The sequence below is a fragment of the Pleurodeles waltl genome, chromosome 12 (genome assembly GCF_031143425.1).
Source record: "Pleurodeles waltl isolate 20211129_DDA chromosome 12, aPleWal1.hap1.20221129, whole genome shotgun sequence".
NCBI lineage: Eukaryota > Metazoa > Chordata > Amphibia > Caudata > Salamandridae > Pleurodeles > Pleurodeles waltl.
The window spans coordinates 266,460,276-266,474,285 of NC_090451.1; the positions used below are offsets into that span (position 1 = coordinate 266,460,276).

A 14,010-nucleotide genomic window follows, 5' to 3' on the forward strand; every position below is an offset into this window, starting at 1 on the left:
CGTGGTGTGTGGTGTGGTGTGGAGTGGAAGAAAGGCCACAGGAACAGCAGGCAGGAGGGTGGAGCTCTTACAGGACGTATCTGCTATTTCTGTTACCTTTGGGACTATCATAGAATTAAGAACTCGCCTCCTACCTAAGTGGCTCCAGGTTCTTGTATGAATACCCTTCCCTCCAACTACAACAGCTTTTTATTTTGTTAATTTATTATATTAACTTTAAATACCAGCTTTTTATTTTGCCTTCGCTACTTCTTAAAGTTTGTTACGAAGTTCTCAAGTAATATGCAACATTATTGGTGCCTGTAGTTTGAGTGCTTGGTTAGGTGGTGATTTATTGTTGTCTCCTTCAATCATAATATTAATAATAATAATAAAATGCATTGCACAAATTCCTAGTAAAGCAGCACACCAGTGAATATTTCAACATTCACATTTTTTTTTCTTGCAAGCGTAAGGCGCTCTTATTTAGGTGATGGTATATTTTCTGTTTTTCCTTTTTTTTTTGTGTGACATATGCTGGCAATAAAATAATTAACGTTTGCTTCAGTTTGCAGGGGCCAAACCCGTTGCTCTTACCAATACTCCTAGTCTTCCATTTCCATTTCACTCAGAGGGCTAGTAGTATGCTACATCTCTTACATGCCCGTCAGTGTGCGCCTCGACGAATACTAGTATAACAAGCTCTCACTTAACTAAACTTGTTGTCTTACTTGCATTGTCCCTGATCCTTTCTGTTTTCCCGGCAGAGCTCCTGTCTTAAGAAGTCAAGCTTAGCTCAATGTTTAGATGGTTTTCCAGAAAAAGTGGAAACAGTTCCATGTGTCAGGCTGCCGCTCGCTGTCATCACCACTGGTGCCTTGCTTATAATCGCCATTTTTAATCTGGTGAGTGTTGGGATGTAAGTCTTAAAACATACACCGTCGCTGTTTCATTCTAATGTTTTTATAATTGAAATGCATGCTTCTCTTTGGTTATCTCCTTCAAGAATAGAAAGCTTCTGTCAATTTCTTTATAATAACATCCTGGTTATGTTTTTCTTCTTACTGGATTGTACTTTGTTGAATGTGAATGTCACAAAAAAGAGTTAAATTTAAAAGGTTATGGGTATGTCCGGTGCGCTTTTTGTACATTTTCTACTCAAATCTAATTTTTGGCACATCCTACTCCCTGGGTCTGCCTCTAGGCACTGGGCAACCCGGATTGGGTCTTAGTATTGTTGTCCCAGCGATGTTTGGGGGTGGGGGTTACATACATTTATGGCAGAGTAATCAAAGGATTGCCTGTGCTCCCTGGGTGCAGGGTGTCGAGAACCATTGTTCCTCTCCCCAAGCCTCCGAGAGTTCCAGGGTTGCACATGTTGCTTGTCATACATGTCACAGGCAGCAGTGGCACACCAGAGCTCCACGTGGACCAGCGAGGGAGAGACAGTGGGTTAATGTGAGCTCTGACCCAGCAATCCTTGCCACCATAACATAATCAAAAATGGAGTTAGCATCAAACTAGTCTTAATAGCAGCCATTTGTATCCAGAAAGCCTATTTGATGATAAATGGTAGCAAACAAGCCACGCCACAGAACCACTATCCCACCTACAAACCAGCATCAACTGTAGTGAAAATCACTGATAGAAAAACACTCATTAATACATAGTTTGAGATAACTTCCTCAAATCCACTTCATCAGTCTCATCACCCTTCCTTTTCATCTCATGACCTAACCTAATTTTAATCAAAGTAATTGGAACCGAGTGGCCTAACTGGAGGCAGCCACTGTATAAAAAAACAAAGAGCGCCCCTTACAACCTTAGTGTAACTTCAAGGAAATCATCCCACAATTGTACATAGAAACCATTGTATGTTTAGATGGGCATTAGCTGCAAATTGTGAATAACTACCCGCAAATCAGCCACAACTGCTGACCTTGAAATGTGCAGAATTCTAATTTTAACATAACTCACTCATCTCAATCAAATTGTGTTCTTTCAAATTGGAGGTACCTTCTCTAAGTGCATTCCATCCAACACTCTCCTCTCTCTGGCAGTCTGCCTCCAGTACTTTTATTAAGTAAAAGTGAAAAAGAACTCAGCGCTGATGAGACATTCCCACTGTCAGGCAATAACGCAGTATTCAGTAACCACTTCCCCTGTGTCCGAGGGCCACGGCATTCGATACTAGGAATTTCGGCTATGATCTTTCTAAAAAAACAGGTCTAATTGACTGCATTATAAAGTGCTCACTACTCAATGGGATCACTTGGTACTATCGACCATTGCATAGAAGTGGGTGATGGCCTTCAAGATTGTTTTAGTGATAATCCATACATCCCAGTAATACATGAAAACGCATAGTCTGAATATAATAACTGTTTTCCCTTTCTGTATGCAGCGGACCGAATGATTATATTTGCTTTTTTACCTTAATAGCAGTTTTGTTACATTATTCCCTATTTCGTCTACGGGAGAGATCTCATCTTACCCATGTCTTTTGTCTGACATGAGGAAGGGAGTTAAGTGTCTGTAAATTAGTGAAATAGTAGTTTCAAAATGGGATGCCTGAATGCCACTCTTGCGTGGGTTTTGGTCGTAAACTGCAACACTCATTACATTGGCACAGCTTAGAAGGGATTCAGTAGCACTCAAAATCCCTGACTACGTAAAGCAAACCCGCAGAACTTTAGTCAAGCCTTGCATCTCTTCTAAAAATTTACTAGAACTAGTGTATGAGGTTCCTTCCACTGGATTATAGCGAAGGGGTGAATAGGAGTTGATGCCATGTTACTGAGGCCAAATATGTTCATCTTAATTTTACAATTCAAATCTTCATTGCACATATGTTTTTTACTCCTATAAATGCAAATTAATCAGCCATACAATTAAATATACAATATGACAGTATTTCATTTATTACAGTGAACATTATTTATAAAAACTCTAAAACCAATCTTTAAATAAACAATTTTCCTTCAGTTTTATTGATTGTTGTAGAATAAAAATACCCAGAAACCTTAAGCTTCGCTAATAGTCCTGGTCCCAGATTGTCATACAAATGGATTTTAAAAGGAAATAATAGATTATTCAAACTAGTACAGCTGAGCAAAAATAGCAATTGTTTTCTTTGATAAACCTTTGTTTCTCAGGAAATTTATACCAACCCCGTAGACTGCTTGAGAAAAAAGATTGTATTATCTTCATTTTATAGTAAACCTACAGACTGTTCTTCGAGCACTGACGTGAAAGTCCTTGTTCTAAGCACATAGTTGAGTGTCGGAGGTCATTCACTGTATTTGATATGCCATATATTTTATTTATTAAAGTCAGCACTACTGACTGTTGGGTTAACAGAGCTTAATTGTGCATTTATATTGAGTGAAATGTGAAAATGTTGATCAGTGTTTTTTTTGCCCTGTTATATAAGATTAATCAGGAGCAGCTATTGGCTACTAATATTTGAAGATGAAAGATGTTTTATTTAATTTTACATTTATTAGGGTTTAAAAACATATACATTTTTATATAAGTACGTTAATTAACATATTTACTTAAAATTTAATAAAAACAACAGAACAGATTTACAGACCGCTGTTTAAAATTCATAAACAACAGAACAGAGTTACAGACAGCGGTTTAAAATTCATAAACTTTAGTTCAGCTTTGATATATTGCTTAAGATCAGTGACTCCAAACTACCAGTACAAAATCTGCTAGAAAGGTTATCTTTCGGAGTATTCTCCGGTCGGGTTCTGGCCATATCGCACCATCATGAATGTTGTCATCATGGTATTGCTTGATTAGGATGAAACACATTACTGTTGCCTATTGCTCTGGCATTTCTTGGTTGCTGAATTAACATCATACCTTATAGATATGGCCGCTACTGTGATACTTCTGATTTACGGTATTACTAAGTAAGCACCATTCTGTGGCATTTCTGAGCTGTGTTAATTTGCCTGGTATTGCACTTTACATTACTAGCCAACAAGTCAATATATAGGACTACACAGGCTTAACAGGCATAGTCTTTTTTCTTTTACCAAAAAGAAAGATTATGCAAGAGTATTTTCATGAGCCCCACGAAGGCACTTTTTCTGCCGTCACAGAAGGTGCAAGTAGTGCTGGACATCTACATTAGTGAACCAAGATATAAAATCCAAGAGTATGAGGCGCACCTTGGTTTCATTTTTACTCGGTCCCAAACCAGTCACAATTCATCAACATTTCCCCAGTGTCAGCCATCCGCTCTGTATGAACACATGGATGAAAACACCCCGCATCCATATGAATACTTTTCTGTACCTCAAACAAAACATTATCGCAATTTGACATAAAGTTTGATCTAATGTTAACAGAGAGATCTGAAATTAAAAACCCTCACCAGTCTTTCTACTTCACAGTGACTGGATTCTCATTGAGTTTAAAAATGTAGGCTGGGCTGAAGCTCCCCACCTACATGGCTGTGTGTTTACAAACTATTGTCTCAAAACGTACATTACCGTTCTCCCCCACAAAGAGCAAGGACAGAAACACAGTTTCTGTAAGAGATGCAACTTCTCGATTCCTCCTGTGTAAGGTCCCTACACCACCTTGTGAACACCCTGGCTTTAGCACAAAAAGGTGGTCAACGAAAACGACAGTCCCTCTATCTGCAGACTATTGCTGTGCCACCCCCTGTGTCAACCGCATTCAGATCATCACCAAGCTACAACCAAAGGTGGATGCATTTGGGGGAAAAAAAATATATATCTAAAAATTAACAAGAAATGTGGAGCATCACTTACTGCAAGAGTCAGTGGAGTCCAGATATGAAAAATAGCTGCAAAAATAAAGGGCAAGGGTTCCTGTTTGCCCCTCCCTCCTCTCATGGAAGGGCTCCCCTAGGAAGGCCTCACGAAAGGAGCATGGAGCGCCCCCAGGTGTCTCTGTAATGCCTCCGGTGACATTGTCTGTAGTGATAGAATGCCGAAGTAGAGACTGAAGAAAGGCTATAGTCTCATAACTGTGGTTAAGTCATTCCTCAGTTTGCTGGTACAAGCAAAGGAACACAACACCAAGAGTATTGGTGTTTCTTAAGCCTGTCTGTAGATCAACCAACTTATTGCAACCACCAGGGACAGAATCTTCACTTCAGAATACTCGTATATCATTCCCGATACATTCCAAAATACAAGGAGCACTCAAAAATACAAGAACCATGTACTTTACGGGCAAATCCAGCTAAAACAAAAAGCACCTCCATTAAAGAAAAGGAAAATGTTTCCTGCTAAAGCTATCTATGCTAGTCATCTCGATGCTGAAAGTATTAAAATATATTGGAAAGTATTTCAAATATTACATATTTAATAAGTCTTAAAAAAAAAAGTATTACAATGTTTTCAATTGAGGATTTTAAAACGTTTCTTTGACCATTTCTTACTAATACACAGCACGTTTGGGGAATAGATTCATTTCCCCAAAAAACACTTTGGTTGGTTGCAGCTTCGCCAGATTTTACAGAGAGGTGTTGACACCTTCCACCTCTGAAAGGGTCTAGTTTAGGTAAAAATAAGAACATTTATTTTATGCTTACGAAGCATGTCATATTTCAACCACACTCACTAGACAATTTGGACAACAAATAAATGATTGATTTAAAGGTTTTCGGACCTGGATGCCTCCTTTTGAATCGAAGATCAGAGTTTTAGATCCTGGCATGACATCTAACACAGCAGAGTCTGTCAGAGTCTGAATAATTCTGGGCATGATTTCGAAATTCATGGATGGATTTACTGTAATTGAGGTTCACAAGTACATTGTCAGTTCTTGGTTCCTATGTGTGTCTTTCTTTGTCATAAGAAATTAATACTCCAGTCACGTGTCCAGGAAAAGGATACATATTTGGATTATCTCTCACAAAACCTAGTTTTTCTAGACCCATTAATGTATTTAAACTGTGGAGATTACAAAAATGTACCTGGATGCGCCTTTCTTTTTGCCTATCCTTTGTATCTGTTTGAGATCGTGTTCACTTACTTTGTCGCATTATGGTTTGTCTGTAACAAACTTTTATCTGAGTATTTACTTTTAGCTTTGCATCCCACGTGAGCTGAAGACTAAGGGTCCGATTACAACTTTGGCGGAGGGGGAAAATCTGTCCCAAATGTGACAGATATCCCGCCCGCAGTATTACGAGTCCATTATATCCTATGGAACTCGTAATACGGTGGGTGGGATATCTGTCACATTTGGGACAGATTAACACCCTCCGCCAAAGTTGGAATCAGGCCCTATATGTTTTGATGAATGTACTACAGCTCTCGCAAAAAGGTTTTATCCTGTGTCAGTATTGAGGATTGCTAGTGTGTTTTTCACTAAGATGCTGTCGCCCGAGGAGGCACAGGTTTGTGGCCATGCTGGACACAGCACATTTACTGTAATAAGGTGCGATGTCCCAGTCTGCACCTACTTCACTGATGTAAAAGTATGCACTTAGGACCCAAGTTAGAGTTTGGTAGCAAATGAAAATCCCAGTGAAAACTAAAACTTTAGATGCAGAGTAGAAAGCACAACCGCATTCGTTTCTGCACGGTACGACGGAGGAAATTAACTAGTGAATTCAGTACGTAGTATTTAGAGTCTGTTTCAGAAATTGAAGAAATTTCAACTAGCACTGTTCTCTCAATCAGACACTTAAGGGTGTCATTACAAGTTCAGCAGACGGTTTTCACCGTCTGCTGAACCTCTGCGGGGAACTTGCCGCCACACAGGCTACCTCCCACCAGCCCACTAAGAGTTTCCCGCTAGGCTGGCAGAAACCTCAGTTTCCACTCAGCCAGCCTAGTGGGAAACAGGCTATAGCACTGTCACCGGCTCAAAATCGAGCCAGCGGCAATGCTGTAGTCCACAGGCTACCCCAGCACCCTCGCAATGTTCACTGTCTGCAAAGCAGACAGTGCATGGGCAGTTCAGGTGCCCCCGTGTGGCCCCTCTGTCAGCCTTTTCATGGTGGTGTTACCGCAATGAAAAGGCTGGCAGAGAACAAGGACCATGCGTTGCCCTGGCGGATTAGGATCTCCGCCACCCCCCCTACCGTCGGGATCCAAGATCCTGGCAGTTCGACCTCCAGGGTTTTAATGTGGCGGTCGGACTGTTGCATTGGTGGCGGCACTGCGAGTGTGGTGGTCTATAGACGACCACACTCGTAATGACCCCTCTATCTTATTCAGATTACTTTGTGAGATGTCAGTGTATAAACAACAATTGTCACAGACAGCTCTGCACCTTTGTTGACAGTCTTAACAAGCATATACATGGTCATTAAGTCTGGGCTAGTTGTGCTGACCCATGCAGCATCAGCCCATTCGAGTGAGACACGTGAGGGAGCCAGCAGCAGCCGGCAGAGAGGACTTTAGCTGTAAAGTAGTGCCTCATGGAGTTCAGGGAAAGGAATCAAGTGGAGGCGGAAGAACAAAAACAAAAGCATTAGAAGAGAGATAAAGTCTCAGCCAAGCTGAACCAAGGCATGATTGATCAAGTCTCAAGCCAATGGCTGAAAAAGGGTGATCAAAGAAAGTCAGTGGTTGATGGGGCAAACCCAAAGCCCACTCCATGTATATTGCAAGCAGTAACTCTCGTTTGACAGGTCTGCTGTCAAACCCAGACCTATAAATAGTTGTGGTCTGTTCAATTGAGCAGCGTGGGTGACAGTACACCAATGAGGTCTGTGCTGGGACTGACTTTCTGCTTAAAGGAGGACGACATTCCAAAGGCACTGTGCCCAGAGCATTGCATAATGCTGCTTTCCCCATAAACTAGCAATAGTTACAAAAATACCTTAATAACTACCATGTAATTTATGTCTTAATTGTTTATGTTAATTGCACATTATATTCATTACCTATAACAGATCTCTGTTTTACTTTCTAGCCACTGAACCCGGAACTTCAAAACTGCAATGGATCAAGCATTGAAAACCACAGTGACTGCCAAAGCGTTCCTGTAAGTGGAAAAAAATCTCAGTTGTAAAACTGAAAACAATAACCTCATCAATAATAGCACACAAGTGCCTGTAACACAAACTTATAGATTTTACGTTCTGTAACCTCTTTCTATGTGTGAATTGATGAGAATGAATTATGCTCTCCAGTAACTATTCTAAACTCTCTTTTACAGTATTACATTTATAGTTGTTTATTGGGGTTTATCGCTTGCTCAGTGTTTCTTCGATTGAGCTTCGAACTCAAACTACTTCTTCTATCCACTGCTTTCATCATTTACAACGTTGTCATCTTTCACACCCATCAGAACTTGTTTAAAACTGATAGTCCTCAAGGAAACATAAGGTGAGACACTGGGGAGGCTCCTTATGAGTGTGCATGTCTATTTTATAGGAAGTGTATTGTGCAAACTTGCAAGAGGCAGGACAGGATTAATGTATGAATATATTATCATTTAACCTCTTGAGACTCCATGTTTAATATCGACCAACAGCAATATATCGACCCCAGAACAAAACTCACCACTATTTCATCAAAGTATGTATGTATATAGTTCATTGTAGATTTACTTTTCCCAACTCCACATCTACTTAACAATATATTTTAGTTCAATACTGTTGAAGGCCATTATTTTGTACCACATTAAAAACGGCAAAATACTTCGTCACTTTCTCTTAAAGAGTTTGCAGAAAGAGTTCAAGAAATGATGGTCTTCTTTCCAGTATCTTTGCAACTAGTAGTGCATAGAATTTATATAAAAATGATATTTGTGCAATGCTCCCAGAAATGTGATTTTTAAATTCCACTACTGTGTTATCTCTAATTAGCTTTTATAATTTTGCTATAGATATCATGATTTGAGGAATGGGTGATGGCTAATGTTTTGATGTGGTAATACAGAGAAATAGACCAAAGTTCTCTCTGCCTCCGATTCCTTTGTCCCTCTTAGCATACCAATTGCTCCTGTTCTGAAGTTATTAAAAAATTAGTAGTATTTGTATGTGCAAATAGAATTAGTGGGATTTTATATTGCATTCATCTTTTTGATTATCTGTAGAAATGTTAATTTTAAAAAACTAATAAATAAATAAGATTACATTTAAAAGTATGTACTGGATCAGAAATGATTTAACTCCACATGTATGTCCACATGTATGTCTTAAGATGAGATACACATCTTTATTCATATTTTGTTTGCATTTCAGTGCTGGAGTTATGAATAACCCACAGATGATGGCCTGTTTTTACCTTTCACTGTTTTATGTAACCCTTGTTGTCTTATCAAGACAGGTAAGCATGATACAGATGTGTTTCTAAAGTGGAATTGTAGAAAATGGGGATTGAAAGCTAAGCCTGTGTGTAGATTAATTGAAGATTAGTCTTTCAATCAATACACCTTAATAAGTGAAAATATTTGAATTAGACTTACAGAAATCTGAAAAAGTGGTCTACGAGGAGGCAGCTAATGTGGATTAATGCAAGTCTTCCTTCTGATAGTGAAGAAACCCTCTGATGTGAGGCATGATTAGAGCTGAATGTCTGAATGCCACTATACAATAAAGGAACAAAAGAGCATTCATATCTGAAGACTTCATCATAGCTAAATATTGTGACAAAAGCTTAAAAGAAAACATTGTCAACTTGGAACACAAGGATTTTTTAAAGAAATAAATTTACTGAATACATTATTAAGGAAGAAAAAAAATGAAAATGTTTAAAGTAAAAAATGAATATAAGTAATTAATATTGAAAATAAGTACTTTAGAAACAAAACAATGTGTCCTTTTTGGCCAGTGGCTTGGGTTAAGTTAATGGTTAATGAAAAGGTTAGAATTGGGAATGGTGCCATTTATTACCATTATCAAGAGATTCTTAATTTAATTTACCCACTTTAATCGAAATATTTTGCAATTATGAATTTGTATTTCTGTATTTTCATTAGTATATTTCTTCTTTGTGACATTTGTTATTTTCATATCAGTCTACAACACGCAGGCAAATAGATGCTCTGCAAGATCCTAAATACAGAAGGAAGGATTAGCTTCTCTGCTTCTACTTTATATACAGTACTTGTTCAAGACTTTTTACTCAGGTCTTCATAAAGAATGTTGAGTAAAAGATTGTAGTTATCGGGCCTCTTCAGGTCTTGCTCTAATTCCCTGTCTACCTTTAAATATTTGCTGTCCTTATCCATACATATACATAAAAACTACACCTCTCCATTTTTTCTATTCTTTATCTCACTCCCTTCTAAGAAAATCAGCATATATCTTTTCCACACTTGCAATCTACAAACTCCAGTTTCCCTTCCAGTCTCACTGGATCTTTGTCACTCAATTACTTTGTCCAAAACTTTAATTTACGTTATTAAATATTCACTTGTTGTGCAGCAAAGTACTCTGCATTCTTGATCTGCTTCATCGTCTAAATGGATATTTGATCAGCCTCTAATGCACGTGCACCCACACTGATTTCCTTTCTTCTCTGTCTTTCTTCTTTAATTTGTCAGTTTGGAAAAGACAGTGATACCTTCGGTATCTACCATCTTTCTATATTTCCTACTTCTCACAACTCATATTTACTCCCGCTGTCATCTTTAGAACAAGGTAACTCTTTCTCGCTTCCCTCTACTTTTTGTGTTCCCCCTTTTTTAGTATCCTCCTTGACCACTGCTCCCAGGGACTTACACCCCTTTCGCACATCTTGATTTCTCTTTAACCTTTAATCTGAACATATTTCTACTCTTCTGTATTCCCTGTCTGGGCCCTTTTTCATCATTCAAACGTAGGCCAACGAGACTCCACCATCTGGTTCCTCTCTTAATCTTGACTTCTGTTCCTTTCCAGTTCCCTATCTATCTCTGCTGTTCTGTACCTCTATCAGGTGACAATGTCGTATTTTTCATGTATTCTCTGCCAAATTTCAATTTCCCTCCAGATGAAACACTGTGACTGTGTAATCTCATAACCAGAAGCTTTGCCTCATCTCTTTCAGTAGGTGAATAGTTTTTTTATGTAGACGGGTAGTGCAGCTGCAGAATGACTTATTGGTTTTAACATGCAACCTGTATATAGGATGATCTGCAAGACCACTTGTCTGTGATTGCTTTTAAATAAAGCTATCTTTTTTTTTAAAGGTAACCCATTTCACTTAAAGGAAAACAAGATACATTTAAAAAGATAACAATGAAACTTTGACGTTTCATTTTTTAAGAGGACCACTGCCTGCTCTTAAAAATGTTTTTTCAACATTCACAAAGGGGAAGGAGTCCCATGGTGGCTCATTCCAATTTTCGAATGCATTACCACCAATCTGAGTGGGTGGCAAAATACCAAGGTTTTGCAACCACATTTTGGTTGCAAAACCTTGATACATAACACTGCAAATCGCTATTTGAAAGGGATGCCCTAAAGAAGCCCCTTTCAAATAGCGATTTCTCCACCCAAACTGCGATTCTGGAGAATCGCAGTTTGGGTGTTTGTACATTTGGAAAAGCATTTTTGCCATCACAATTTTGGAAATCAGGCCGTTTGCGACTGCAAAAATGCTTCCTACACATGGCCCTAAATTTTCAGGAGAATTTATGTAATTGGGAAAGTCATTCTAGGTTCTTTGTAGATTGGTTTAATTTTGGAATTGCCCTAAATAAAAGGAAGTGTATGATTTAATCTCCGCATGAAGAGAAAAATAGAAATTCTTGAATATATGTTTTGAGTGTGCCTCTGCTGTTTTAGGAAATAATCATTTGTGTCAGTGAGGCCTCTGACTTCAAAGATAGCACATTATACATATTTATACTAGAACGGTTTTGTTTCTTACAAATAAGTCACAAACTGGAGGACTTGTGCTACTTCAGTTCTTTACTTGAATTCCACATGCCCCTGCTTGACTGTCCCGCTTCCATGGTTGTACCTTGTTAATTCAAATCATTTTTACCAAGATATAGAATCAGTGTGTTTTTAACACTTCTAGTTGCATTACTTTGGACTGTAGTGTGTTCCATTGAAAGTTAAGTGCAGTATTACTATGAACAGCAACAGCTCAGTTGTTTTATGTTGAACTCATAAACTAAAAGGATTGTAACAATCAGTGGCACACCTTAAACACCTGAAATCACATTTCTAGGAGTAGCACTAAACAAATGTAATTATAGAGAGTAACCCTTTTTTCAACAGCTTAACCTTACACCCCAAAACCCTTAACCCTTCTCTCTTAAGCCTTTAACCTTATCTGTAACCTGATAACTGAACCACCATACAATGAACCTTATACCTTTAACCCTAGACTCAAAACCCCTATACAAGATAGCCTTAACCCTTTATACAACACCTATAGCCATATACATCAAACCCTTAGCCCTATATCTTAAATGCAATATCTGATGTCCTTAACATGAAACTCTAACATCCTGACTTAGCCTTTATATATCTCTATATCCTATAACCATAACCCATTACTCTTAAAATCTAGGTCCTAAAGCGCTAACCTTCTGCCATACCCTAAATCCTATAGTCTCAACACTTAGCCCTAGTCCTTTAACACTATTCCCCAGATCCATACGCTTAACCCTGTAACATTAACCCAGTGCTTAATTTGTAAATAAAAACGAGCAGGTGCCCAAAGCTCTCCTCCAAAACATGTGGCTGCTGCAATTAAATGTGCAAACATGAAATACTGAGGCAGCGGAATTCTGAAGCCATATAGGGCTTCTCTAATCCATTTACAGCCACTCCATGCCCCTAAAGCTCGCTCTTGCAGCGTTCTGCTTTCTCCCTTTAAGACGATTTTTCGTTTTTCTCTTCCTCCATCCTTCCCATATGTGTCTTTTGCTTGCAGTAAATTCTTAAGGCAGACGGATAAGTGCTGTCCCTCAAAAATAAGTGCTTGTGCCGTACACAGGAAACCACCAGCTCAAATTAAGCACTGCATTAGCCCCAACCCTTAACCTCTACCCCAAACGTATACCCATAACTCATAACCTTAACCCCTAACAAAGTATCCCTGTACACTAAACCCCTATACACCAAACTCTTAAGCTTACACCCAAGCCCTTAGGCTGTACTTTTAACCCACTATCACTAACCCCAACCCCATGACCTTTAGCCCAGTACCATATAAGTTATACCCTAAACCTCTAAACCCTAGCCCTCAAACTCTTTACCCATCACTTTCACTCTGTCCTTACTTCAACATATTTTGGGAACAAAGACTTTGGGAAGAGTTCCCTTTTCAAATTATTTATTTTTATGGAAGAATAGGTTAGACCTTCCTTTTGTAAGTGCAGCAAGTAGCAAATAATGTCTTGCACTTTGGCATGTAAGGGCTGTTTTTGAAGGCTCTTACAGCAATGGGCAAATGTTTTCCAATTAGACGCATAGCATGCCCACTTAGTGGGCATTCTGGCTTCCTTAAGAAATTGTACTTCATGCATGTTGGCTTGGAAGAGCCTCAGTGCTGCATTCTGTAATGCACCCACTGGCTGTCCCATTGGTGTCTGATAGTCTTTATTTACTGAAAGGCTTTACAGGCCCAACTAGTGGCCATGTCATGGTCCCTTTGGAGGCAAAGCTTTTAGACCAAATGCTGGTCCGACCACAGCCTCTTGTTATCAGCTGGCGTAGAAATTAAAAGGTGTATTCTCATACCATCCCCTTACTGAAGTCATTCTTATACAACCTCATCCTGGAATTCTGAGCATGATTCATACCTGAAGCATTCTGGCTACCTGAAGTTTTAGGGCCATATTTATACTTTTTGACGCAAAACTGCGCTAACGCAGTTTTGCATCAAAAAAATTAGCGCCGGCTAACGCCATTCTGAAGCGCCATGCGGGCGCCGTATTTAATCAATGACGTTAGCCGGCGTTAGCCGCCGGTGCTGCCTGGTGTGCGTGGAAAAAAACGACGTACACCAGGCAGCGCCGGCGTAGGGGGATATGGAGCTTGGGCGTCAAAAAATGGGGCAAGTCAGGCTGAGGCAAATTTTTCGCCTCAACCCGATTTGCGCCATTTTTTTCGACTCCCAACCCCCATAGAAATTACTC

The 14,010-nt window shown here is 39.2% G+C and overlaps 1 protein-coding gene across 3 annotated transcripts in view; it reads left to right on the plus strand.

Moving 5' to 3' along the window:
• The window catches only part of ADCY7 (adenylate cyclase 7), a 601,636-nt gene that overhangs the window by 557,176 nt on the left and 30,450 nt on the right, over positions 1 to 14,010 (plus strand). For all 3 annotated transcript variants that reach the window (XM_069215519.1, XM_069215521.1, XM_069215522.1), the window contains 4 exons: positions 747 to 884; positions 7,897 to 7,968; positions 8,143 to 8,312; positions 9,173 to 9,257. In XM_069215519.1, the coding sequence (XP_069071620.1) occupies positions 747 to 884; positions 7,897 to 7,968; positions 8,143 to 8,312; positions 9,173 to 9,257 (465 nt within the window). The remainder of the gene's footprint in view (positions 1 to 746; positions 885 to 7,896; positions 7,969 to 8,142; positions 8,313 to 9,172; positions 9,258 to 14,010) is intronic.